Source organism: Chiloscyllium punctatum, chromosome 49 (assembly GCF_047496795.1).
Source record: "Chiloscyllium punctatum isolate Juve2018m chromosome 49, sChiPun1.3, whole genome shotgun sequence".
NCBI classification, from domain to species: domain Eukaryota; kingdom Metazoa; phylum Chordata; class Chondrichthyes; order Orectolobiformes; family Hemiscylliidae; genus Chiloscyllium; species Chiloscyllium punctatum.
The window spans coordinates 15,775,822-15,803,680 of NC_092787.1; the positions used below are offsets into that span (position 1 = coordinate 15,775,822).

Sequence of the window (27,859 nt, forward strand, 5' to 3'; positions counted from 1 at the left end):
CTCTTCTCAGGAGAGTGAGGGACAATCTGCTGGGAGCAAAGTTCTGAAGGGGCTAGACCAGATGTGACACTGAAGGTGTTTCCCTCAGTTGGTGAGCCTAAAACAAGAATCAATTGTTTGGGACGGGAGAAATCTCTTCAGTTAAGAGTTGTAGATCTTTGCAATCTTCTGCCCTAGAGTTTGTGGCTTTGCTGTCATCATTTTGAGGGATGTGGGCCCCTCAAGCTAGGTCAGTACTTATCACCCAGTTGGCCTTGAAGGTACATCTATTCAGTTGTTGTATCAAGATTCTGTTAATGCAACAGTTTGGCTATTTGTAGCATACATCTGGCTTTTTTTTTGTGGATTTTTTCTTTTTTTTTTAAATGTTAAATCTTGTCATTTTTCTTTCATTTTCACCTAGACTTTCTAATTTTCAGTTTTTGATTTATGGAAGTTGGAGTTTTCAGCCAGGCACTTCAGACAGGGAGGAGGGTTTCTTGCTGATTTTGGCTCCAGCTGGAATATGTTGATCCTGATTTCAATCACGTGCACCAGAGAGCTCCTGATTCCTCAGTACACCACTGTGTGCCTCAATGAGGGCTTAATACTGTGGGCTGTGTTTCAAGTTTAAAAAATGCAAACTAGAGGGTGATCCGACTCTTCCCGTGAAGGGCTGGGAGTTAGCAACGTAGCTGCAACAGCACATCTGGGTGTGTTTTGAGCAAATAGCACTCTTGAAAAGGGCCTTTTTAAATATCTGAAGGATTACTTCAAACTCATTTAAAATTGCCAATGTTTTAGGATATTTTTTATTTGGATATATTTTGTTGCATGTGGCAATTTTGGCCAAAAGAATTGGCATGTCCTAGGAGAAACCATTTGGGTCTGCAGTATCTCTGCTGTGCACTGAAATGGGCTGTTTTGGTTTTGAAGAGCCATCATTATTGTACTTCATTTTACTGTTAGTTTCCGAAGACTTGCTTGTGATATTAATGCTCGCTGCATCTTAGCTGGGGCCACTTTTTTTTCCCACCTGTGATGGAAATAGGCTACTGTTTGTAACGGAATGTGAGTATTGGCCCAGACACTGAAGTGAACAGTGTGTATGTGATCAGGGAGCTGTAATAAACATGTCTGAATCTTAGTGCCAGCATACCCATATCTCTCTCCTGTCCCAGGAGCTAACAAGTGTTGCTGCCCCATTGGGTGCAAATACCCTGCTGGAGGCAAAAGCCCACATCTTGCTGGTAGGTCACTCACTGCTGAATCTGGACTTTTAGTTGAACTGCTGTGCTGCATCTGCTCAGCTTTCTGTACGGCTAAGGCAATGTTGACTCCTGTCATTTCAAGCACGTGGGTAAGATATTTACCTGTTTAATTTGCAGTGTGAGCATTTGGCTACTTCCCATGCCTTTAAGTATTACCCAGCAGCAGCTACAGGGGCATATAAGGAAGCGACCAGTTATAGCATGTGCTCTGTCCTGTCTCATGACCAGATTAGGAACTTCCTACCACCCCCCCAACTCTGGCACTTTTAATGCCAGGCCACTGCTTTAGGTCATTTCCCACTGATAAATCTCTGGGACTACTGGCTGCTTTGTGCAACATGTTTTTGTCTTTGGGAACTGGAACCTTGAACTCTGTCCCCTTGTGCAGCTCAGAGGTTTCCTGCCCTTGTATGGATAAGTGTTCCCATCTGGGTAGTAGAGGTGGCTGTGTCACCTTCAACAGGCTGTTGCTTCACTTAAAACCAAAGACCAGTTATTCTAATAAAACATCACCTCCAAAGCCAGAAGCAGGGGAGCCCCAGGTTTATTGAGAATGAGAGTAGTTTTTGGTTTTATTTTTAACTTGGCTAAGGAGAATTGAGTGAGGCATGTCTCACAAGTGGTTTTTAATGGGCTGCAATACATGGATGGTTTTCTGACTAAATGTGCACTTGCCCCAACTTTATTCCCTAGGTTTCGAATGCTGCTGCTGGTGACGTTCAAATAAACTTGGTGGCTTCGGAGAACCCATTCAAGCAGAGCATGTTGGACTCTGAAGACAGCTTTATCTTAGACAATGGTTCCAATGGGCAGATCTTCGTGTGGAAAGGTAAGTGAGGTTGGGTTAGCCAGTTGATGAGCCATTAATAGCAATTTTTGAGGCGCTTCTTTCAAATTGCCAAAGATTGAAACCAATTTTAGATGAAACTTGCCTTTCCCTTTTATCTTCGGACTTGCTGGCTTCATTTTGGATGATCGAGTGGGAAACAAAACAATTTTAAACTGTTCCTGGATCACATCCCAGTACAGTCAGTGAGTATCTGTTGATTCAGCTCATCAGACTGAGCGAGTGCAGATCAGAATGTTAGTTCTAGGTTTGGAAATTGTTGATGAATTTTGGTGCTGCCTCCGAAGGGTCACATTAGTGAATCTGTGGAATACTCCCTGGGTGTGGGCACACTCCCTGTGGAGCCAGTCATTTCATGGAGGTTTGTGTGGGGAAACACTCAGGATGTGCGGGAAATGAAAATTTTCAAGTTTACTTTTGTGCCAAGTTGCTCACTAACATTTGAAGCAAGAATTCTTGCTTCAGTGTTGTGTCCAGCAGAACTTTTCTAGTCCTGAATCATGGGAGGGGCAATTCCTGGTGTCTTCACCAGCTCATTCAATCAGCTTTATTATCTTGTCAGTCTCCTGGTTTTGCTTCATACCCTTGCACAGTTTTCATCTAAATAACCAATGCTTGAAGTGAAGCAACCTCCTCTACATTTCTAGGTGGTCTACCCCATTCCTGATTACTTGTGTGAAACTTTTATCTCTCTCCTCACTTTGCATGTTAAATCTACATCCTCCTGTTCACTTATTTTACGAGCAGGAACCGTTTTGTCTCACTTACTCTGTTCCACTTCATCGAGCCCACTTGGATTTTGAAAACTTCTATCAAATCTCCCCTCAGCTGCCTTCTCTCCAGGGAGTCCCAACCTCCTGGTGACTGAAGTTCCTCCATTCCTGCATTATTTTGGCTTCAAGTTTTTATTTGTAGCTTTTTGAAACGTTATGAAAATTGGAGACCATTTGCGTTATCCATGGTGTGTTGCAGAATGAGCAGGAGGTGGTTTTTCAGAGGCTACCTCAATCCTTCAGATGTCCAGCAAATACCTGCCCTGGAAACATTTTTGAAAGGAGTTGGTGCTGTTTTGCCACGAGATAATGGAAGGAGGGACCAGTAGTTGAATGCAAGAGGTTTTTCATTGGCTTTGGCTTTTAATGGTGCAGTATCAATCTGTCTGCTAATCTATTGTGTAACCCTCTGCCCTGTGAAGGCAGTTACAAGCTGCCACCTTGACCTGCAGTGGTCAGTACCCACTTGATAAGACTGAGTGGTTTGGTCTGGAGTTGCTTTTATAGGTAAGTGTTCGGTTTACTTCACTAAAGAGTTGCATGAACTACCTGGATTTTACAGCAGCCCATTATGGGATGCTTTAATGATGTGAACTTTTTATTAGCAGCTCCAGAGTTTAAAAATTCAAATGCAGAACTGCCGCATGAGTTTATACATTTAATTTCTCTGGATTTATATCCCGAATTCTAAATTGGCCCAGCCGCGCACCCACTGTCAACATGATCATGTTAATCAGATGTTTGAGTCTTTCTGCCTCCAAGTGTTCTGATGTTTTGTTTTTAATGTGAAATTATTGCAAATTATTTTAAAAGAAAATTTAAACCCTTTTCTATTTCTAAGGTAAGCGTGCTAATCCGGAAGAACGGAAAGCTGCTCTGAAAGCTGCTGAAGAGTTTATTACAAAAATGGGATATCCCAAACACACCCAGGTAAGATCTGCTGGATTGCTGCCAGCAGACATGGGAACAGCTTTCCTCATTTTGTCAAACTACAGACCTTTTATTTTAGGTGGATGGATGTTGCCACAATTTGTTTCCTAGCACTGGGTCTAAAGGCCTGTTTGGCTCAGTGTTTGGGGATCAACTATTATTCCCCTTTTTTGAAGAGGGCAGTCTTAATGAGGTGTAATTAATTGCATGATAGCGATTGGGTACTAGTCATGTTCAGTACTGTTACAAAGTCTGAGGAAGGACCCTTGTGTCCCTGCCTCTGGGCTGGGAGGTCCAGGTTCAAGCCCCACCTACTCCAGAAATGTATAATAACCCCTGAACAGGCTGACTTTAAAAATATCTAAGTCTGAGGAGACCTGCAGATGTCAGCCTGCACTCAAAGATTTGTTTTATCTTTTTCCAAACCAGTGACAAATCAGGTTGGGCTTAATGCAGCCTCCAACATTCACCTTTCAGAAGTTATCTTGTACAACAAAACTAACACTGAAAATAGATATATGGGGAGAGGGTTGAAGGAGAAACTATATTTTAGAATAAGTGGGTGGCAGGGTGGCACAGTGGTTAGCACTGCCTCACAGCGCCAGAGACCCGGGTTCAATTCCCACCTCAGGCGACTGTGTGGAGTTTGCACATTCTCCCCGTGTCTGCATGGGTTTCCTCCGGGCACTCCGGTTTCCTCCCACATTCCAAAAAATGTGCGGGTCAGGTGAATTGGCCATGCTAAATTGCCCATAGTGTTAGATGAAGGGGTAAATGTAGGGGAATGGGTCTGATTGGGTTACGCTTCGGCGGGTCAGTGTGGACTTGTTGGGCCGAAGGGCCTGTTTCCACATTGTAAGTAATCTAATCTAATTTACCTGAGTGGTATGTTTAATCTGTTTTTCATTTTACATCCAGGGTTATCCTAAAGAACTACCTGTGTACCTTGCTTTAACGGTTTATACTCCTGAAGAGAACAGAGTTTACGTTTGACTCAGTGAAAAAAGTTTTTTAGCACAAGCGTGTTGTTGGTAATGCTGCCCATGTCCTGTTCTTTAGATTCAGATTCTGCCAGAGACTGGTGAGACCCCACTGTTCAAGCAGTTCTTCAAGAACTGGGTTGACCTGTATCAGACCGAGGGAATGGGAACCTGCTACATTTCTGGGCAGATTGCCAAAATTGAACAAGTGCCTTTTGATGCTGCGACTTTGCACGAATCTCCTGCCATGGCTGCTCAACATGGAATGGTGGATGATGGCTCTGGAGAGAAAACGGTATGTCACGAACTAACTTGTCACGAACTAACCTGTCACACCTGAGAATGGAAGTTATGAAGCAAAAGTAGATTCGTGGAAGCAGTTGGATTTCCCCAAAGGAAACCGGTTCTTCATGAGGATCCAGTTGTGTAAAGAGATGTTGTTTTGTGCCACTCCCAAACCTCTCCAACAGCCAACTTTCACTTACATGGCATCATGTAATGTAGTGCAGCGTCCAATAACGTTTTGGTGTTTGGTGTCAGTTGTCAAAGGGAACCATCAAATTTTAGCATCCCACTTGCTAAGTTGCTCTTCTGTCATTGGCCAACCAGATTTGCACCCAATGCCCCACTCCCACATCTGTAAATGCAATGAAATAAATTCATTCTCTTTCTGATCCTTGTCTTCAGTCCCCACTATGGTTTCCCCAAAAAACTCCATTTGTAAGTGCAGTAAAAGGATATCTGGAGAAAGTTGTGGGTCGTGGGCTTGAAGGTTGTTTGCCTGTTGGACAAGGGCAAACAGGAACAGGCATGGGGAAAAATGGCCTTTGAAGGGGCTGACCATGTCTGCATTGCAATTAGTTTAGAAGTTCCTCATTGTCTGTGGCTGGGCAATACCAAGTGCAGTGAAACCTTCTCTGCAGCTGAAACTATTTGTGGGTGATCTTCCTTCCATGTAGTTGTAGTCGCAGTCTACTTCCTTGCTTCCCCCTGTCTTGACTTACTCTGGCTTTCAATGATTTGCAAAAGAGTCTCACGGCTAAGTTGTCGTTTTAAGATCAGAGATCACTTGTTCAGATCCCTCTGCTGTCAGCCACTTTTCCAAGCTCTTCCTATTTTTGTCCTTGTACAACAAAGCCAATCACCTTCCAGCGCTAGTCCTAGAACCACCATTTTCTCCAAATATCCTTCTTGCACCTGCAGTTTTTCCACTGAATTAAAAATTAGATTTGGAGAGACTTCAGAACCTAAACAATTCATGGTGATGTACACAGGGCCCCATTCTTCCTCCATTTCCTATATTCCAGATAATAAAAGATCAAGGTGTAAATGCAAATTAACTGGATTTTTTTGTTTTTACAATGTGCATGAGACACTATACACACCAATTTGAATCCAGTGAACCTGATATTTTTGATGGCCTGGGGAAGAGTTTATGCCACTTTTAATTGAAATACCATTGATTCCTATCTGTTTGTAATTTGTACGCCATGAGAACAAGGAGAGGTTGGTTGGTGGCAGCATGTTGAAGGGGGGGGGGGGGGGGGAATATGGCTGTATGTTTCTTCTTTGTCTTGGCTACCACTTTAGACAAAAGGAAAATGACAAATTATTATCTCCGTTCCATTCAGTAGCTGCTTTGGAATATATTTCCCATGTTGGAATCCACTAGGAGAAAGTGAGGACTGCAAATGTTAGAGTTGAGTGTGCTGTAAAAGCACAGCAGGTCAGGCAGCATCCAAGGAGCAGGAGAATCGACATTTCGAGCAAGAGCCCTTCACCTCATTCCTGATGAAGGGCTCTTTCACGAAACGTCAGTTCAAATGCTGCCTGACCTGTTTATTTTCCAGCACCACACTCTCTACTCGTGTTGGAATCCAGTGTCATTCACACCCAGTGTGACTGGAGTACTTTCAGACTGATACTTGCACAATGCTGACCTGTCTGACTCTGATCAATGCAATGGCTCACTGAACATGGACAATGTGCCTCTTGTTTCTCTGCCAGAGGAGGGGAACAACTGTTATGTTCTGCTATCCTGTGCCCTCTCTGTGCTGGACAGAGTATTTGTGCTGCTGTGGACAGTGTACTGGAAGAAGGTTTTTCCTGGTCTACTTAACTACTTGCCTTTAGGAAGGTAAATGGGGATGAAATACTACCTTTTCACAACACTAAGTGATCACATTGAACCGTTTCAGATCTGGCGCATTGAAGACAGTGACAAAGTGCTTGTCGATCCCAGTACTCATGGCCAATTCTATGGAGGGGACTGCTACATTATCCTGTATCCTTACACATCCTCGGGAAGACAAGGCCACATCATCTATTACTGGTAAGCTGTTGGAAGACTTTTATTGAATGTTTTATTTGTAGTTTTATTTCTTTTTTTGTGAAAGCTTTCTGTAGTCCCTTTCCCCTACCTTTTGAGCAATGCTGGCATACAGAGGAAGAGGTGATCGACTGGGGTGCCCTCTGAATTCAGCCAGGCTTCCAGTTTTCCTGGTCTTACTCTGAAAAGAGGCGTGGATGGTTCTGCAATTCTGTCTCCTTCCCACCAGCACCATTATCCTCAAGTAGCAGGTGACTGGCCATCCCTTTCACTTGCTGTTGGAGATCTTGCGGCATCTGTCAACACAACTACAACTATTTCAAAAAGGATTCAGTGCCTGTGAATATCACTGTTCCCGGAGAATGTGAAAAGATGTTTTATACTCCATGTGAAGAAAGAAATTGGAGTCTACCTTGAAAAAGATTTTTTTTTTGTTCAATGAAATATTATAAGCAAGTCTCTGTATCTATGCTACTCCTGATTTGGTCTCCATAATAAAATGGAGAACACTTGTTCAAATATCTCTACTGTCAGCCACTTTTCCAACCCCCATCTATTTGGACTTGACAAAGCCAATCACCTTTGAGCCTTAAACCTTGAACCACAACTTTATCCAGTTGTGGACCTCTTCCAGTACGTGTCTAACCTCCAACTGATTACAATTTCGAGTTGGGGGTGGGAAGAGTAAAAAGCATCATCTGAGATTTTGTTAATGGGATGTGGGCATCTGTGTGCCAGCATTATTGCTTATCCCTGATTGCCTTGAGAGCACTTAAATGTTAATCACGTTGCTGTAGGAAAATAGTCTAAGTCCAACCAATAAAAGATGGCAGATTTCCTTTTCCAAAATGAAGGAATGACTTGGTACTGAAGATAAATCAGCCTTTTCTGATTTTGCTCCTTTCTGTGAGCTTTGGGTAAATGCTTGTGGACATCTTAAGACAGGAACTGTTTGTCATCTCCAGCCAACCAGGTGGGGAAGGACAGAATTATAGCTTAATCCTGATAATCTGAGGTTTTATTTCGAGATGATATTCATGGTGAATTATGGCACTCCAACTCCGTAGAGCCACTATTAGGATCCCAAATTAAGCCACACTTTTTTTTTTGTTGTTTTAATCTTTTGGGTATCTCCATACAAGTACAGTACCTTTAACAGGAGTGAACTTTTTTTTCAAGCACATTCTGTTCAGATGTTGTGGTGTCACTAAGGCTGCATTTTATTGCCTGTCTTTAGCTACCTTTTTGAAGAGGCGGCTCAGCAGTTGCCACTTGAACCACAGCAGCCCATGTGAGGAAGGGAATGCCACGAAGGTGTTTGGATTGCATTCTTAAATTCTGACTCAAAGGGCTGAGTACATATCTGAGGGTAGCCTGGAGGCGATAGTATTTCCATGATGTGGCTGGTGATAATATCTGCTCGCTCCTGGATTAGCCTGCTGTCAGTCTGCTTGGACGTAATTGAAAACCTGTCCATTTGCCTGAGGTTCCTGAAACTGTAATTTTGCAGGAATAATGCCTTCTGTACTGAGCAGAACTGGAGGGAGTGGGAGGCTGGGAGATTAACTTGAGCTGTTTTGAATATAGTGAGCCTCTGTATCATAGACACTGCTGTTCCACTACTCTGAATATTTAAAATTGATTTCTTTCCCACCCAATTGCTCATTGACCCAAACCCTGAACCTATTGATGATTCTTGAGACAGAGTACTTTAAAATCCTGAGGGGCTGACATTTACAAAAAAAAATACAAATCAGGATAGTTTAAATGCAGCTATACAGTATTTTCACTCATCGGTGTGCCAGGTTTTCTGCCTTATCTCTCATACATGGAGAATGAGGGTCTGCTACATGTGCTGCACAAAGGGAGCAGCCCAGACTGTGTACTTCATTATCCAATTGTAGAAAGGGTTACACTTGGGTAGAACTGACAGGGATTGGCTGAGAGTAACTTTTTGGCAGGCTTTTAGCTAAGGTTAGAGCTCTGTGTTTTTGTGGCTATCTTTCACATCCCTGAAGATGATGTTTTGGTGGGGGCAGCAAAACTGTCTTCAAAAAGAAAGCATATCCAATCTTGGTTGAGGAGACCAGTTGGGTCAAGTCTGCTCATGACTTGGAGGGGTAAAGGGAATCATAGAATCCCTGTAGTGTGGAAACAGGTCCTTCTGTTCAAAGGTCCACACCGACCGTCTAAGAGTAACCCACCCAGACCCATTTCCCCACCCTATCATCCTGTATTTACCCCGACTAATGCACCTAACCTACACACCCCGAACACCACGGGCAATTTAGCATGGCCAATTCACCTAACCTGCACATTTTTGCATAAGTTTTGTAAATCTTGATTAGGGGGCGAAGAAGGCTGGACTGCTTGTCATGTCTCATAGCTTGCTTTCTCAAACTGTTGCACAATCTGTCTCCATAAAAATTAACTAAATGGATGTGGGTTTTGCTAAAGTAGTGAGACTGTTGGAGCTCCATTAATACCAGGTCAAAGTGACACTGTTTACTATCACCTGCACAGGCTCAAGGTGGAAATCTGCAAGTTGCTGTTGATACTAATCTGCCACAGGGTGTGTAATAACAGTCTTCATTTTGGAACATTAGGCCAAATTCACATGTTCTTGCTCTAAACATTTAAGGAAAACGTTTACGTCTTGAACGATTGGGTTCAGTAGTGCTTTTTCTGTTGCAAAGCCTCTCTGACCTTGGAAGAACAAAAAAAGTTTTTTTTATTTCATGTGATGTAAGAACAGAATCTGTTTAATGGGGGGGGGGGACAAAAGCTCAAGTCAAGTGGCATCTTTTGAAGGAAATAATTGATTTTTGAATTCAAACTTCCAGCATTGACTGATGTTTGTTTGTTTGTTGAGAAGCGTGGAGTATTACTCCAACAGATGCAGATTTTGGAGAAACTATTTTTGTCTTTGCATCTTATTTTAATCCCATGTGATTCATTGGGCAGAGAGCAAAATAAAATGTGTGGATTCTTCCATCTGGTTGCTTGTTTGAGTCTCCTTGTTGCTTGCTAGTGCAGGTATCTGCTTCCCCTGTAGAGGGAGCTAGATTCAAAAGAACACCAGGGAGCGAGCAGACTCCATTGATCGAACTTAATTTGAGTTAATGAGAAATGGATAGTACCAGTGAAATCTGGGCTGTTTTGAACTGCATCAGTAGATTAAAAGTTAATTTCAGTGGTCTCTTTCACGAAACTATTTTGCAAATATATTGCCTTCTGTCCCAAAAATGTTAGATTAGCTTGGGATTTTTATGGGATCTATTGTTGCCATGGATACTGAGGGTTGTTTGTTTCAACTTTGAAGGTATCTTCCATTTCTAAAACACTTCCATTTTTAGATCCAGGAATGCAGCTGCTTTTTTTTTGTAAAGAACATGCATTTTGCACATGATCCGTAGGTGGCAGCACAGCAAAGTTTTAACAATAAAGTGTTTGCTACTTGGTTTTTGACATGAAAGAGCATATCGATCTCTTAAATGCTAAGAAAGTATCTCTATACATTAATCAGAATGTCATAGAATCCCAGCAGTTTGGAAGCAGGCTGTTTGGCCTATCAAGTTCATACTGTCCCATCAGAGCATCCCCATCCCCATCGGCAGTCCACCTATCCTGTGTATCCCTGGACACTATGGCCAAATTAGTACAGCCAATCCACCTAACATGCACATTTTTTTGACTGTGGCACCTGGAGGGAACCCATGCGGACACAGGGAGAATAGGCAAATTCCACACAAACAATTAACCAAGGGTGGAATTGAACCTGGGTCCCTGGGTGCTGTGAGGCAGAAGTGCTAACCAATGTGCCATCCTATCTCTGACAGCTGACTGGTGATTTTTTTTTTAATGTTCCAAACACACTCTGCCATTCACCACCACAATGGTTTGTTGACTTAAAAGTATTGCACTGATTTGTTTTTCCTTGCATTGGTTTCCTGCCCCCATCTTTTTATTTAAAAGAATCCATGCTGCAATGCCGCTGGTATCCAGGCCCCTAGGTGTTGTCTTAACTTTTTATTTCCCCTATACCAGCCAGTGACAGTTGGAGGGATGGGGATTAGGATCTTTGGTCTGGTGTGTATGGTGCTAATTGAATCATTTCTCTATCTATGCAATTGGAGGGCATTCACTCGGCACACTTGCTGCAACTGAATGATTGGTTTGGGTTAGGAGGTGCATGCATGTAAATGTATGACTTGAACATCCTCCACACAAGTTGGCTTTAAGGCATAACGTAACTTTTTAGGTGTGGCACTTGTGTCATTATCTCTTGTCCAGTCCCATTGATGTAATGTTGGTTCTCCTTCTATCTCGCAGGCTGGGAAGTACATCATCCCAGGAAGAAAAAGGTACCGCTGCCATCTTGACTACCCAGCTTGACGATGAGCTGGGAGGTGGCCCAGTTCAGGTAAAGTCTACACGTTTTTGAGCAAAGTCAGTGTGGCCGTTAAGTGACTTGCTGATTATCACTTGATTTTTAAATGTCAGCTGTTTTGCAATTTTGCATAACAGCTGAAAACAAAGCACCAAGTACCCCTCCAATAAAAAGCAAAAAAAAAAGAAACAATTATACAACTGTTTTTCTCTTGAGCTTGTTTATGCTGAGTGTTGGTCCCATGATTGGGCTAAGTAGGCGAGTGTGGCAGCTCACTGTGTAGCTGCCTTAATTATTCAGTTGCCTCTGTGCCAGTCTGCTCTGCAGGGCATCAATTATTTTTGTTGCTTGTCCACGTCTAGCACAGCAGGCACCGACCATATTAATTTTTTTGGGGGGTGGGGTTTGTGCTTTTATAAATTCTGATGGTTATTAGGAACTAGAGTTCTGAAACCAAAGACTCAGGAGACTTATTCAATTATGCCCTAAATTCCATTGCGAAGAGAGTACTGTCGAGGGATTTCTTACCTGCTCCTAGATAGGTGAACCAATCTGCACTCTCTGCTGCAGTGTTTTTTTTTAAGGACAGATTTGCTGTGTTCCTGTCTGAGGAGCTCTGCATGGCGCACACATTAACTATGCACGGCCCAGCTGTGTGTATCTCATTGTGTTGCCTGAAGAGCAATACCACTTCCATTCAAAGTTTTGCTTATTCTTAGTTGCCAAATACCTTATTCATTGCATTACTTTCCACTTAAAATCGAAGTTCAATGTTTGGGAGAAGATTTGTAGCTCGGGTGCTCGTTGTTGTGGTTCTGTTCGCCGAGCTGGGAATTTGTCTTGCAAACGTTTCGTCCCCTGTCTAGGTGACATCCTCAGTGCTTGGGAGCCTCCTGTGAAGCGCTTCTGTGCTGTTTCCTCCGGCATTTATAGCGGCCTGTCTCTGCCGCTTCCGGTTGTCAGTTCGAGCTGTCCGCTGTAGTGGATGGTATATTGGGTCCAGGTCGATGTGTTCGTTGATAGTCTGTGGATGAGTGCCATGTCTCTAGGAATTCCCTGGCTGTTCTGTTTGGCTTGCCCTATAATGGTAGTGTTGTCCCAGTCGAATTCATGTTGCTTGTCATCTGTGTGTGTGGCTACTAAGGATAGCTGGTCGTGTCGTTTCGTGGCTAGTTGGTGTTCGTGTATACGGATCGTTAACTGTCTTCCTGTTTGTCCGATGTAGTGTTTTGTGCAGTCCTTGCATGGGATTTTGTACACTACATTGGTTTTGCTCATGTTGGGTCTTGGGTCCTTCGTTCTGGTGAGTTGTTGTCTGAGCGTGGCTGTTGGTTTGTGTGCTGTTATGAGTCCTGGTGGTCGCACTAGTCTGGCTTTCAGTTCAGAAATGCTCCTGATGTATGGTAGTGTGGCTAGTCCTTTGGGTTGCGGCATATCCTCGTTCCGTTGTCTCTCCCTTAGGCATCTGTTGATGAAATTGCGAGGGTATCCGTTTTTGGCGAATACCTTGTATAGGTGTTCCTCTTCCTCTTTGTAGTTCTGGTGTGCTGCAGTGTGTTGTGGCCCTTTTGAATAGTGTCCTGATGCAACTTCGTTTGTGTGTGTTGGGGTGGTTGCTTTCATAGTTCAGGACTTGGTCTGTGTGTGTGTCTTTCCTGTAAACCTTTGTGGTGAATTCTCCGTTCGGTGTTCTCTGTATCATCACGTCTAGGAATGTTCTACAATCAGTATCACTGACTATTGAACTAATTTTGTGGGGCATGTTGAACTTCTCTCTAAACACTCCAATCCACCCTCATCCTGTTCATTTGGTGTCTTAAACTAGTCTTTCATTCTGCAACAAGCTGTGCAAATGCTTCATAAAAGCAGCACTCCAAGTTTGTCATTTGACCGTGGACTGTGAAGAATCCAGTCTACTCCCAAACAGTTCGCCAACAGCCTGCTCTTGGCTACTAGTCAGCTGCCTCCCTGCAACTGAACTGGGTTCTATTTCTTTCCAAGTGCTTATTGTAATCCTCTGAATGACAAAGCACTTGGGCTTTCTGGATGTTGTTGCACTGCAAGAAATCAGGTTCACACAGAAATGGATACTTTAAAGGGAAATATTGCATACTTTTGTGGCAGAGGCAATCTTGAGAGGTACTGCTTGAACATGGAGTAGGTTTTGCAGGAACAACAACACTGCTTATGATGATTGAACCCCACCCAGGGCTTGAATGCTTTAATTCAACAAGTGGGGGCCGAAGTTAACCTTTTTTAATGTGCATCTTTGCCCTGACGTCTGTCTGTAGCCCAGATGTTGAGGATGAACATTGAGGTACTTGATGTTGGCAGGATTCCTGGCACTGAGGGACTCTATTTAATCTGGAGGAATTCAGTGCAGGGTGGCTGCTATCTCTGTACAAATGCCGGTGTGCTTTGACTACCAAAGAATTGATAAGATGAACCAATTGACCACGGATTACACTATTACCTTTGCTACTGCGCAATCAACTGCCACCCCCAAGTTGGGGAATGGCCCAAGTTATCGAGAGGACAGCTGGGATTGTGGTACTCCCCAGCTGGATCTCGTGATTTCTAGACAGGTCACCCTTAAGTGTCCTCATTACTCTTCATATCACAGTGCTGACTGTGACCCTAACCATCCCTCTGTGTAGCACGATCAGACTCTAGCCAAGGAACAACTTCTAGAAGAAGGGATCTCCTTGGATTAACACCAGCGGTACCACTGATCTACAAAGCACCCCAGGCATTTCTCGACATTCTCCAGACTCCCGAGGTGTCCAGCAAACCCCCATCTTGACACACTCTCAGAACTTCCAGAATCCAGTCTTACTGGATTGATTGGCATGTGCATCAATCAATACCTGCTCGAACTCTGCAACTTCAATCTGCTGGTTCTAAAAGAGATGTGTAAGGGAACCAAGAAACCAAACAGTCCAAAGCAGCAAGCAAACATTCTCTTGAAGCCCTGTGATTTTACTGAACCTAGCAAGCTGATGGAGAGGTAGCTGGAGCAATATCTCCTCCATTTATGTGATGAGAAAGTTGTTCTGAAGCTCAGTACTATTCCAGATGTTTCTGTGCTGGAGCTGGACAATGAGGCCACCATAGTCAAGTTCTAGCTGCTTGTCTGCATTGTCAGTGGGAAATCCCCAGGAAATAACTTCATTTCAAATGAAGTATCAGGAGGTGGAAAGTGAGCACTCGCAACAGCACCTCCATGAACTTGGCAGGGTTGGAAGGAACATGTTTCAAGGTGTTTTGATGCAAGTACAATCACCCATACAAAAGCAAAGGGGATCACAGTGACCAGCCTCTCCCTCAGCATTTATTCTGTGCATCATGTGGATTTGGAGATGTAAAGCAAATGTTGGTTGGTTGATTTGGTTGCTCTCTGGTTTACCCGAGTAATGTTGTGCATGGTGCATACCTTCCCCTCTCGGTGGTTGTTGATCTTGTCAACACTTGTTAAAATTGGCTGGACTCCTCCTGAGTGTTTTCTTCCCATGTGAACATGCCATTGTCCATGGCGTGAAACAAATCAAACACTCAGACCGGCAGTGGGTTAAGATGGCTGCACCCTGGTGCCAATTCCTGTTTGCCATGGTTTGTTTTTCCTCCCTGCCAGTATTGAGTTTTCTTCAACTTTTATCAAGGGTGCCTGCCTGTGTTCTGAGCCAACAGCAAGATCTTCATCTTTGTGAGGCTGCATGTTGAGGACAGGTCCTGATTAGTGAATTCCTGTTGGCTGATGACTCTATGCTAGCATCCTGCACTGGAGGGCACCTTGCTGCAGCTTTCCCTGGATTTACAAGTAGTTTAAACTGACAGTCATTGTCAAGAAAGGCCCATATTCTGGACCAGCATGTACAGCCTCCACCTTCCATTGTCATTGAGAATCTTGTTCAGTCCTTGGCAGCTTTGTGTACCTTTTTTTTTTGATCAGATGAACAATTTGTCTTTCTGATACGTCGGACCTTTACAAAATTGAGGATAGGATAACTAGACAAGGTCTTTTCCTTGGGGTGGGGCAGTCCAGAACTAGAGGGCATAGGTTTAGGGTGAGAGGGGAAAGGTATAAAAGAGACCTAAGGGGCAACTTTTTCATACAGCGGGTGGTACATGTATGGAGTGAGTTGCCAGAGGATGTGGTGGAGGCTGGTACAATTGTAACATTTAAGAGGCATTTGGATGGGTGTATGAATAGGAAGGGTTTGGTGGGATATGGGCCAGATGCTGGCAGTGGGACTAGATTGGGTTGGGATATCTGGTCGGCATGGACGGGTTGGACCAAAGGGTCTGTTTCCATGCTATACATCTCTATGACTCTGATGCCAGAACTTGGCACCAGCGTTGCCTGAGTTGCAGAAATGATGTCAAGGTTGAGTTTGAGCTGAAAGCAAACAGAAGTGAAATTCCTGTATACTTGTTTGTGGTTCCCTCTTGGACAGCAGGGAGGCTTGGTCATCTTAAACCAGTTCAACGAACTTGGAGCATCCACCACCTCTGCATCAGGAAAGCTGGGCATTCCTGGCAAGTCTCTGCCCAATTAGACACACTGCCCAAGCCTGCTGGGGGGTGGTTCCCCAGCAATCGGGTCATTTGAGCAACAATCGAAATCCCAAGGGCATGCTCAACAAGGAGTTTGCAGTCAGTACCAACAATGGCTCATCCACATCTACAATAAGGGATGACTGATGAGATTCTTGGTCAGTGCCCTCACCACAGACAGTACCTGGAGGTGAGCAGTCAGGGAGAGACATGGCAAAAAGATGGAAGAAATAACCAGATGGTAGAGAGCGTGTCAGAAGGTTGGTTACTCCAATCCCTATCAGGAAATGATGAGGTAACAATATTCATCTTTTCATGTTGTGCAAGGGTCAGTCACTGGAGAATTGACCTGCACAGCCACAGACAATACTCAATCCAGAAATGACAGACATGTCCACAGTCCAATTCCTAAGGTGGATGAATGTTGCTAGAAGCAATGGGTTTTAAATGGCTTTCTTGATTTGGATTGAAAAATCTATACCTGTTTTTTTTTATTTCACAAATTCCCTGATGTGCAAACTCCCTTTCAAAGAAAATGATCATGACTTTTTTTTTGAAAAAAAAATTTGGCAGTCACTGTTAAATGGGAAGGGATTCCAGAGTTTTAACCCAGTGTGGACTTGCAATGATGGGCACTGTACGCCTTTTCAAGTGAAATGTATGCAATCTGTTTAGATCATGTAAAAAGTCTGAGACCTACTATTTGAGAGATTGAAGAAACAAGCTCTTGCACGTTCCAGGCAATGGCTGGTTACTAAGGTGCTCCGTCCACAACCCCACCCCTTCCCCCTTCATGGGTGCTGGCCAGAACTTAGTTGAAAGATTGGTGTCTCCAATTGGTGAAATGAGAGCGATCGGTTTTACAATACTGGTAATCATCATGGTTACGGTCAACAGAATAATAACTTCTGTATTCACAAAGCAGGGCTTCACTGACTCTGAATTCTAAATTCCCCACAGGGAGTTGCTGGTTCCGAAGTCACTAACCAGGTATCACTGTTTGCTCACGGTAGTTCACTGCTTTTTGTGACGCTGAACTCCAAGAACTAAGATGCGTTTGTGTGCATGGGGGTAGTTCTGCATGTTTTGACTTGTCCTGATGATGCTGCTGTTAGTGTGAATAGCTGTTTAATAACCAGAAAAGTAGAAATGTGTAAACTTAACAGCTGTGGATAGAGTGCTCCATTGCAAGTTGGAATGCTCTATTTAAGTACTCTGAAGGGTTAAGTATGCAGTTGATCCTTAATTTATTTTTTTAAACTCATTATTCTTGAATGTAATTCCTATGAAATCTTTTGGTGGGTTGAGTCTTTTTAAAAAGATGAAGCATGATGCCAGTACTGGAGAAGTTAAACCATTTTCTAATTTTTGGCATGCAGCGTTAAATACCTCCAACTCCCTCCCAGCTGAAATCCAACCGTCTTTCATTTGGAAATAAAGCACTTGGTGGTTCTGCCCTTCAATTCCAATCTGAGCAGACAAAACAGCTGCCTGCTTTTGTTCGTTGCTTGAGTGCGATTCCGTCAAAGGCAAAGAGACTTTGTTTTGGGTAGGGAATCCTGGTCACTTTAAATGTTCCTGTGCTGAGATAACCCTAATGTTATCCTGTTCTTAACATTTTAATAACCTCTCTGTCGATGCCAGAGGGCCCAAATGCTGAGAGCTGGTAAGCCTTCAAAACCAAATATTTTATTTTTAATAGGCTTATGGCAGTCAACATGTCCATGCCTTAAAGTCTGCTATTTGCCTTTGGATAAAAGCCAACATAAACAGGAGAATTTATGTTGCATTTCAGTCTGAGTGAGAATTCCAGTGCACTGCTGTTCCTTGCTATTTTAGCTAATGGGAAGCTACTGTACAACTGCAGTCTTTGTATGTCGAGCAGTCCTTATTTGGTCACTGTCACTGTGGTGCAGGGTCTCCTATTAGCCAAGTATTGACCCAGTAGGTGGAGTTTCGGGAGCTGCAGTTTCCCCATACCTCACTAAACCATTCTGTTCCCAAATCTGGGCCAATTCTATGGGAGATCTGCCAGTTAACTCTGACTCCTCTAAAAACTGAATTCTTGTGTTTGTTATCAGAGGGAGAGCTCATTAGTGAACAGAAGTACTTTACCTAAAATGGTTTTCTGCTGCTCCCTTTTTGAAATGGGCGAAATGAGCTGTTGTTAAATTAAATACATTTTCATCTGTCTATGGCCAAGCTTTGAGTAAAGCTAAAGGAGAAAATGCTGGAAAATCTCAGCAGGTCTGGCAACATCTGTAAAAGAGAAAAGAGCTGACGTTTTGAGTCTAACTGACCCTTTGTCAAAGCTAAAAAACGGGAGAAATAGGGAGGTATTTATACTAGGCTGAGAGAAGGTGAGTCTTGGCTCCAGAAGCAAAGGTAGCAATAAAAAGATGATAATGACAGTGCATAGAGAGATTATAGGGAGATTTGGAGCTGGGAATGGCCAAGGCTGAAGCCAGTGCTATGTGACAAAATATGGGGGGGGGGGGGGAGAATGGGTGAAGCAGAGACAAAATGGAAAACAGGGGAGAAGGTGGCAAAGGGGGAAGAGGAGAGGAAAAAGGTGATGAGTGGGAAACGAGAGAAAGAGACAATCAATTAAGTAATTCACATTCAGTTCGTGATCAGGGACATCAGTGTGACTGACTGTAAGTGAGGCAGGTAGGGGGGACCTGAGTTCAGGAGTGCAGGAACCTCAGCCCTTGTCCTTGTCCAACAAGTATGAGATTCTTGCTCCCTGTACGGATGAGGAAAAGGGCTCTGGACAGGATAAGCTAGCTGACCACGGCACCATGGTGCAGAAGGCCATTCAAGAGAGGGAGCAAAAAGACAAGTAGCTGTTATAGGGGATTCTATAATTAGGGGGACAGATAGTATCCTTTGCAAGTCGGATCAGGAGTCTCGCATGGTGTGTTGCCTGCCCGGTGCCAGAGTGCAGGACATCTCCAACCGACTTGAAAGGATATTGGAGCGGGAGGGGGAGGATCCAGTTGTGGTCTACGTTGGGACTAACTAGGACAAAGCTAGGGTAGAGGACCTGTTTGGGGATTATCAAGCACTAGGAAGGAAATTGAGTACAGATCCTAGAGGGTCATAATCTCCAGATTACTGCCTGAGCCACGTGCCAATTGGCATAGGGATAAGGAAATTAGGGAAGTAAACACGTGGCTAAGGGATTGGTGTGGGAAAGAGGGATTCCATTTCATGGGGCATTGGCATCAGTTTTGGAACCGGGGGGATCTGTACCGTTAGGACGATCTCTACCTGAACCGATCAGGTACCAATGTTCTAGCAAAGAGGGTAAATAGGGTGGTCAGTAGGACTTTAAACTTCTGAGTTGGGGGGGGGAAGGGAAAGTGAAAGCGACAGGGAGTATGGAGTTAAATGGAAAGATAAGCAGGAGGATAGCATGTATGCAGGTGGATTTAACCTTGAGGTAGATTAGGAATGCAACAAAAAGGAAGGATAACTTAAGGCATCTTATGACTTCCAATATCTCTAATAATGTTAGCATTTTAAGGCACTTTACCTGAATGCTCGTAGCATTCGTAACAAAGCAGACAAACTAATGGCACAGATCATCGTGAATGATTGATGTGGTAGGCATCACAGAGACTTCTTGGAATGCTTACAGGATGGCTTTTTGGAACAGCTTGTCATGGAGCCCACAAGGGAGCAGGCTATTCTGGACCTAGTGCTATGTAATGAACCAGACTTTATAACAAATGTTAAAGTAAGGGAACACTTAGGAAGCAGCGATCATAATATGGTAGAGTTCAGTCTGCAGTTTGAAAGAGAGAAGGCAAAATAGGATGTAATGGTGTTACAGTTAAATAAAGGTAATTATGAGGGCATGAGAGAGGAACTGACGAAAATAGACTGGAAGCAGAGCCCAGCAGGGAAGACAGTAGAACAAAAATGGCAGGAGTTTGTGGGTATAATTTGAGGACACTGTACAGAAGTTCATCCCCAAGAAGAGAGAGATTATCCAGGCAGGGATTAGATAGCCATGACTGACAAAGGAAGTCAGGAAATGTATTTTTAAAAAAAGAGATCCTATAAAGTGGTCAAAAGCACTGGGAAATCAGAAGATTGGGAAGGCTACAAAAACAGAGGATAACAAAGAGAAATAAGGAAGGAGAGGATCAAATATGAAGGTAGGCTAGCTGGTAATATTAGAAATGATAGTAAAAGTTTCTTTCAATACATAAGAAACAAACGACAGGCAAGAGTAGACATTGGGCCACTTTAAACTGATGCTGGAAGCCTAGTGATGGGAGATAAGGAAATAAGCTGGAGAACTTAATAAGGACTTTGCATCAGTCTTCATAGTGGAAGACATGAGTAATATCCCAACAATTAAAGGGAGTCAGGGGGCTTAGTTGAGTATGGTTGCCATTACAAAAGAGTGCTAGAAAAGCTAAAAGGTCTTAAAATTGATAAATCTCCTGGCCCCGATGGGCTACATCCTAGAGTTCTGAGGGAGGTGGCTGAGGAAATAGCGGAGACGTTGGTTGAGATCTTTCAAAAGTCACTGGAGTCAGGGAAAGTCCCGGATGATTGGAAGATCGCTGTTGTAACCCCCTTGTTCAAGAAAGGATCAAGGCAAAAGATGGAAAATTATAGGCCAATTAGCCTAACCTCAGTTGTTGGTAAAATTCTAGAATCCATCATTAAGGATTAGGTTTCTAAATTCTTGGAAGGGCAGGGTCGGATTAGAACAAGTCAACATGGATTTAGTAAGGGGAGGTCGTGCCTGACAAACCTGTTGGAATTCTTTGAAGAGGTGACAAGTAGGTTAGACCAGGGAAACCCAGTGGATGTGGTCTACCTAGACTTCCAAAAGGCCTTTGATAAGGTGCCACACAGGAGGCTGCTGAGCAAGGTGAGGGCCCATGGTGTTCAAAGTGAGCTACTGGGATGGATTGAGGATTGGCTGTCTGACAGAAGGCAGAGAGTTGGGATAAGAGGTTCCTTTTTGGAATGGCAGCCAGTGACGAGCGGTGTCCCGCAGGGTTCAGTGTTGAGGCCGCAGCTGTTCATGTTATATATTAATGATCTGGATGAAGGGACTAGGGGCATTCTGGTGAAGTTTGCCGATGATATGAAGTTAGGTGGACAGGCAGGTAGTGCTGAGGAAGTGGGGAGGCTGCAGAAGGATCTAGACAGTTTGGGAGCGTGGTCCAGGAGATGGCTGATGGAATTCAATGTGAGCAAATGCAAGGTCTTGCACTTTGCAAGCATGGACTACTTTTCTGAACGGTGAGAAAATTCATAAAGTACAAAGGGATCTGGGAGTGCTAGTCGAGGATTCTCTAAATGTAAGCATGCAGGTTGAATCCGTGATTAAGAAAGTGAATGCAATGTTGTCACTTATCTCAAGAGGGTTGGAATATAAAAGCACCGTTGTGCTACTGAGACTTTATAAAGCTCTGGTTAGGCCCCATTTGGAGTACTGCCCAGTTTTGGGCCCCACACCTCAGGAAGGACATACTGGCACTGGAGCGTGTCTAGCAGAAATTCACACGGATGATCCCTGGAATGGTAGGTCTAACATATGAAGAACGGCTGAGGATCCTGGGATTGTATTAATTGGAGTTCAGAAGATTAAGGGGAGATCTAATAGAAACTTACAAAATAATACATGGCTTGGAGAGGGTGGACGCTAGGAAGCTGTTTCCGTTAGGTGAGGAGACTAGGACCTGTGGGCACAGCCTTAGAATTAGAGGGGGTAAATTCAGAACAGAAATATGGAGACATTTCTTCAGCCAGAGAGTGGTAGGCCTGTGGAATTCATTGTCGTGGAGGCCGGGACACTAAATGTCTTCAAGGCAGAGATTGATAAATTCTTGATGTCACAAGGAATTAAGGGCTACGGGGAGAATGCGGGTAAGTGGAGTTGAAATGCCCATCAGCCATGATTAAATGGCGGAGTGGACTCGATGGGCCAAATGGCCTTACTTCCACTCCTATGTCTTATGGTCTTAAATATGAGGTACAGAACCAGTGAAAAAATATATTAAAGAAAGGTAAAGAAAATAAACGAAATAAAATTACGGAGCAGAATGAAAACCGAGGGGTCGAGATGGGATAATCATCTGAAGTTGTTGAATTCAATGTTGAGACCGGCAGGCCTGTAACGTGCCTAGTCGGAAGATCAGATGCTGTTCTTCCAGTTTGCTTTGCTGTTCCTCCAGCCTAGTGTAAATACCTCCCTATTTCTTTTTTTAGCTTTGACAAAGGGTCAGTTAGACTCCAAATATCAGCTCTTTTCTCTCTTTTATGGATGCTGCCAGACCAGAGATTTTCCAGCATTTTCTCTTTTGGTCTCAGATTCCAGCATCTGCAGTAATTTGCTTTTATTCAGAGTAAAGCTGTCTGGGTTCAGTTGGAATTGTTGGTGACCACAGTGGGTCAGAAATACTTGCTGTAAACCTGAAGGCCCAGAAATTGCATTAAAACATCAGGTTGATTGTGACAGATGGGAATTTCCTTTTATTTTTGAGGGGAGATCTGTTGCCCACATTTTAATTGCTGAGGAAAGAGATGGAGATCAGTATCTGTGCTGGGAAGGGACAGTCTGACCAAACAAGGTGGGGCTACATGGTTCCCTCTGGCTGTGACTAGCAACAATAATGGGAACAGAAGAAGGCCATTCATCCCCTCAAGCATGTTTGGGCATTCAGTGAGGCTGTGACTAATCTCTGCCTGTCTCCAGACAGGCAGGAGCTGAGTGTTCAATCACCCCATGCTTTGGCAGAAACCCCAGCAAACATGACCACTTTCAGAGCAACTTGGGGAAGGGGTGGAAAGATGGGAACCAATAGATTTTTGAATGTAAGATCAAACAGGTTGTAGCAGACTCTGTTAGGGTTCTGACTTTGATGTAATAAACATTTTTTTTTAGACTTAAGTACAGCATTTTGATTTCTGAGAAAATGAAGACTGCAGATGCTGACGATCACCATTTTAAAAAAAAGTGTGGTGCTGGAAAAGCCCAGCTGGTCAGGGTGCATCCAAGGAGCAGGAGAATCGACGTTTTGAGCAGAAGGTCTTCAGGAATGAGGGGTTGGCCCAAGTGGGGGAGTGGGGGGGGGGGGGGTGGGGTTCGGGCTGGCAGGAAGGTAGCTGGGAATGTGGTAAGTCGAAGAGGCATGAAGGTGATAAGTTGAGGAGGGTGAAGCAGATACGTGGGAAGGAAGATGAACCGGTCAAGAGGGCAGCGATGAGTTGAGGGTTGGATCTGGGATAAGGTGGGAGGAGGGAAACTGGTGAAATCCGCATTAATCCCATGTGGTTGGAGGTTCCCAAGGCGGAAGATGAGGTGTCGGGTAGCTAGAGTTTGGCGGTGGAGGGGGCCCAGGATTTGCATGTCCTTGCCTGAGTGGGAGGAGTTGAAGTGTTCACCCACCGAGCAGTGGGGCTGTTTTAGTGCATGCATCCCAGAGATGTTCTCAGAAACATTCTGCAAGTTGGCATCCTGCCCCTCCACTGTAGAGGATACCACATCGGGAGCAGCGGACACAGTAGATGACGTGTGGAAGTACCTGTAAATATCAGATGGGGAAATCTAAAATTCAAGTGCACAGCAGGTCTAGCAGCAGCTGAAAAAGTGAATATTGTCATGACCATGCTCTGACAGTTCTAATGTCATCCTATTCAATTTGATGTTAACTCTGCTGTTTCCTGTGTTGACTGACAGTAGTTTCTGTTGTGTTGGCACCATACTTCCATCTCATGTTAATCAATCTCAGGGAAGGTTTGACTGAAGACATGGGATTTGCCCCCCACAGCATAGGGGCGAATACAATATTGCATTGCTCTTCTAACGCCACACTACCACTAGAAATGAATCCAGCAAGTCTTCACTTTTTGGCAATGTTTTCTGTCTTGAGCTCCACTTGTTTAATTTTTGTGCTGCTTTAAGACTGCCCTGCCTGTTCGTTTTGGATTGGTCCTGTGTTCAAAACTTGGCTTTACATTAATCCTATACTTCTCAATTTTTACAAACTGCTTTTTTTTTTTAGTTGTTTCTTTCAGTTAAACATGCCCCACTCCTGTGCTATTAATGTATCCTCCTCTTGGTAGATCTTCTTCCATTTCGGTGATCAACTTGTTCAGAGATTGTGTGCAGGGACAATAAACAGGAGAAAGTGAGGACTGCAGATCAGCGTCAAAGAGTGTGGTGCTGGAAAAGCACAGTTGGTCAGGCAGCATCCAAGGAGCAGGAGAGTCCACACTTTGGGCACAAACTGGTAAAGAGCTTATGGCCGAAACATCGTCTCTCCTGCTCCTTGGATGCTGCCTGACCGGCTGTGCTTTTCCAGTGCCACACTTTTTGCCAGGGACAATAAACAGACCTGATTTTTGAATTTTAAAATCCGTTCACCAGATACGGTGTCACTGGGTTTTATTACCCATCCCTAGTTGCCCTTGACGCTGGTGGTGAGCTGCCACTTGGAGCAGCTGCAGTTCATGTGCTGTAGGTAAACTCATAGTGCCCTGAAGGAGGGAATTCTAGGATTTTGACCCAGTGACAGGGAAGACTAGCCCCTAGTTGTTAATACAGAGGGCTTTGCAGGATAGACTGGCCTGTGTTTTTTGATTTTTGTTTTTTATTTGCAGTTGCCTTTTCCAGTGTCTAGGTTTAATGCTAGGTGGTCCATCTGGTTTCATTTCTTTGAGATTTTATAGTGATTGATATAATTGGGTGGCTTGCTAGGCCACGTCAGGACAGTAGTCAACCACGTTGCTGTGAGTGTGTAGTCACTTGTAGACCAGACCAGGTGAGGATGGCAGATTTCCTTCCCTGAAGGACATTAGCGAGCTAGATGGGTTTTGTGACCGTGGTTTCGTGGTCGTCAACAGTTTCTTAATTCCAGATTTGTTGTTGTTCGGTCAAATTCCACCATCTGCTATGGTGGTATTCGAACAGTGGTCCCCAAAACATTAGTTGAGTTTCTGGATTAATGTCTAGCAATTAATTCTACTATGCCATCACCTCCCTTTTTAATCAGTTTGATGCTTGACCTGTTTGCATTATAACACTTTTTTTATTCTTTTTGTTTCCCCCAAATATACTATTCAACACTTTGTAAAAATTCTTTAGAAAACATTTTCAGTTTGAACATTACAGTATTTGCAAGGAAATTCAACTTGTCCTCATAATCTGTTCCACACCCCAGGATAATAATCTGGAATCTAAAGATTCCTCTCCATAGTGATGTCACAATAACTATCTGCTTCACTAATGTCCTTTTTTTTTTATTATTAGGGAAGGAAAGCTTCTGTCCTTCCCTGGTCTGGCCTTCATGTGACTCCAAGTCTAAACTGTGGTACTCTCTTTAACCAGCCCCTAAAATGACCCAGCTGGCCACTCCATTTCAAGGGTCATTGGGGAGGAACTTTAGCTGGTGACATTGTCTTGCAGTGAAGAATTTTTTTTAACCAAAGGAAATTTAATTTTTTTTCAGTTTGCACATTCTGACAATGTGCAGGGTTGTGGCTGATGTTAAATGGGCAGGCATTCTATTTATCAGCAGTGTGAGATATGTAACCTAGCAATTCCAACTCCACACAGGAAATCACCTGGCTGGCCATGGGCTTGATCCTGTGTACAAATAGCTCGCTGCTTTTAAAGTGGTGACACGGATCATGATCCAAGTGTCAGAGATGAAGATCCACAGGAAAGTGGGGGAGTAAAATAAACTACACGTGAGGGAGTGGGCTGATGAGTGAACAGAGCAATGTTCATGAAGCTTCTGACTTGGTATAACTGTAAGAACAGTAACCTGCAGCTTGTTTAAATAAATTCCATTGAATTTACTGCATAATATAAAGAGATACATTTGAATCTTTTTTTGAGGCCATCTTGACCTTTCTTTAATCTGGTATTCTGTTCAGTGCTTTAGTGTCTGAGGCTAATTCTGAATGTTGCTTTGTTGTAGTACATTTATTCTAGACATGGGTTTGCACAGATTTGGTTTTCTAACAATTAGTGAACTATATCACTTTCAGGATGCCCATAACTCTGCACTTCCCAAAATTATGTCTGCACGTAAGAGTAACAATTTGTGTTTCCTTACCTGAACAGGTCCGGGTGATACAGGGGAAGGAACCAGCCCATTTGATGAGCATGTTTGGAGGAAAGCCACTGGTTGTTTACAAAGGTGGGACCTCCAGAGAAGGTGGCCAGACTGCGCCTGCGGACATACGCTTATTTAGGGTCCAAGCCAGTAGCTCTGGATTTACCAGAGCATTGGAGGTCAGTTCTAATACTAGTTCTTCATTTCTCGATCTTCAAAAAGCCTCAAATCCTTATGAGGGAAATAAGTCAGTATTGTTAAATGTATAAAGGCAGATCCTTGTTTTTAAGGTCCTTGACAATACAAAAAGTCTCCTTTTTTCACTAATGTAAATTGTTAAATTATTTCATGTCAGCCTTCACCACATGACACAGATGAACTTAATCTTCTCCTCCCTTGGTTCCTCGTTCCTGTAGGAATGCTGTGTAGCCAGCAGGTGTCGCTGATGCACCTATGCATGACTGATGCAGTGACACTGAATGAACTAAGCATCCTGGTGTGGGCTGTACCAAGCATAACAAACCAGCTGGTGTCACAAGTTCCAGTTTGGGGCATATTGGCCATTCTCTTCTGCCTCTCTAACCTAAAAACAATGTGGCTCTTTATTTGTCCTGAGTCCCAAGTCAGGCCTTCCAGCAGGTTGTATCCTGTCTGTCATTGGCTCCTGTCATCCCTGGGCAGTGTCTGTTGTTGGGGATGGTCAATGGCTCTGCCCATTCCCAATGACCCAACATACAGTAGTGTTCAACTTGATGTGTGCTATGTGGTTGCTACTGTGACCCACAAGGCCCGAGGGTTCCTGCCAGCATCCTTCCCTTGATGACCTTATGCTTTCAGTGAGATGTGTCTATTAAAGCAGAGTGGGTACTGACCAATATTGTACCCCAGTTCACATTGGGTGTCGGCTCATTTCCTGGCAGTTTGAGGGTTTGGCCCCTCCTCCCTCCAACTGCCCAGCCCTCATTTGTCAAGTTCACCTGAAACTCCACCACTGAACACCACCTTTCAGAGGAAATCCTTGTCCTGGATGAGTAGGGAATTCAAAGGAGCATGTAGAGGGGTCTGGAATCACTGTGCGATCGGGTTCTAACTTTTTAAAATTCTGAGATGGTGACACCAATGTACTCCACTTATGTACCAATCACTGCTTCCTCCCTTCTTTGTGAAGAGGCTTTTTTTTTGGTGTGTAATTAACGTTGCAGAAATAGCTAGAGAAACAGAACACTGCATCACTCCTATTGCTCACTGCACTGAATGTGTTCTTAAGTTCAACCTTAGAGGGAGTTGCTGGCTGCAACTTTTGGTATTGAATGTGGTAGTGGTCACAACACAAATCGAAGCAAAGTACTGCAGTTGCTGGAAAGTTTGAACGTTCAGTCAGATCTCCTGTCAGATGCTGCCAGACTTACTGAGTTTCTCCAACATGGTCCATTTCAGAGTCCAATTCTGAAGGAGGGCCATACTGGACTTGTGCTGTTAACTCTGTTTCTCTATTTTGAGTTGTCATAGCAAGAAGCTGGTCAGATCAGACATTTGGATTTCTAGTGAAAGCTTCCTGTGGATCAGATGGTGACCGGGATTGTGAACTGTCTGTTTGCTTTGATCTTTTTGCAAACCAGTTTCCAGCAAGGTTTCTCCCACACCATCTAAAACCAAAACTAAAGCATTTTCCAACACGTGGTAATTGGTCATCGACTCCTAAAGTTGTAAAG

At 43.7% G+C, this 27,859-nt stretch overlaps 1 protein-coding gene across 2 annotated transcripts in view; it reads left to right on the top strand.

The window, feature by feature from the left end:
- Positions 1-27,859, top strand: part of LOC140469522 (gelsolin-like) — a 78,323-nt gene that overhangs the window by 41,937 nt on the left and 8,527 nt on the right. Inside the window, exons 7-13 of one of the 2 annotated variants that reach the window (XM_072566118.1) lie at positions 1,944-2,079; positions 3,712-3,800; positions 4,860-5,075; positions 6,979-7,112; positions 11,442-11,532; positions 17,014-17,043; positions 26,156-26,326. In XM_072566118.1, the coding sequence (XP_072422219.1) occupies positions 1,944-2,079; positions 3,712-3,800; positions 4,860-5,075; positions 6,979-7,112; positions 11,442-11,532; positions 17,014-17,043; positions 26,156-26,326 (867 nt within the window). The remainder of the gene's footprint in view (positions 1-1,943; positions 2,080-3,711; positions 3,801-4,859; positions 5,076-6,978; positions 7,113-11,441; positions 11,533-17,013; positions 17,044-26,155; positions 26,327-27,859) is intronic. The other variant, XM_072566119.1, reaches the window with a different exon arrangement.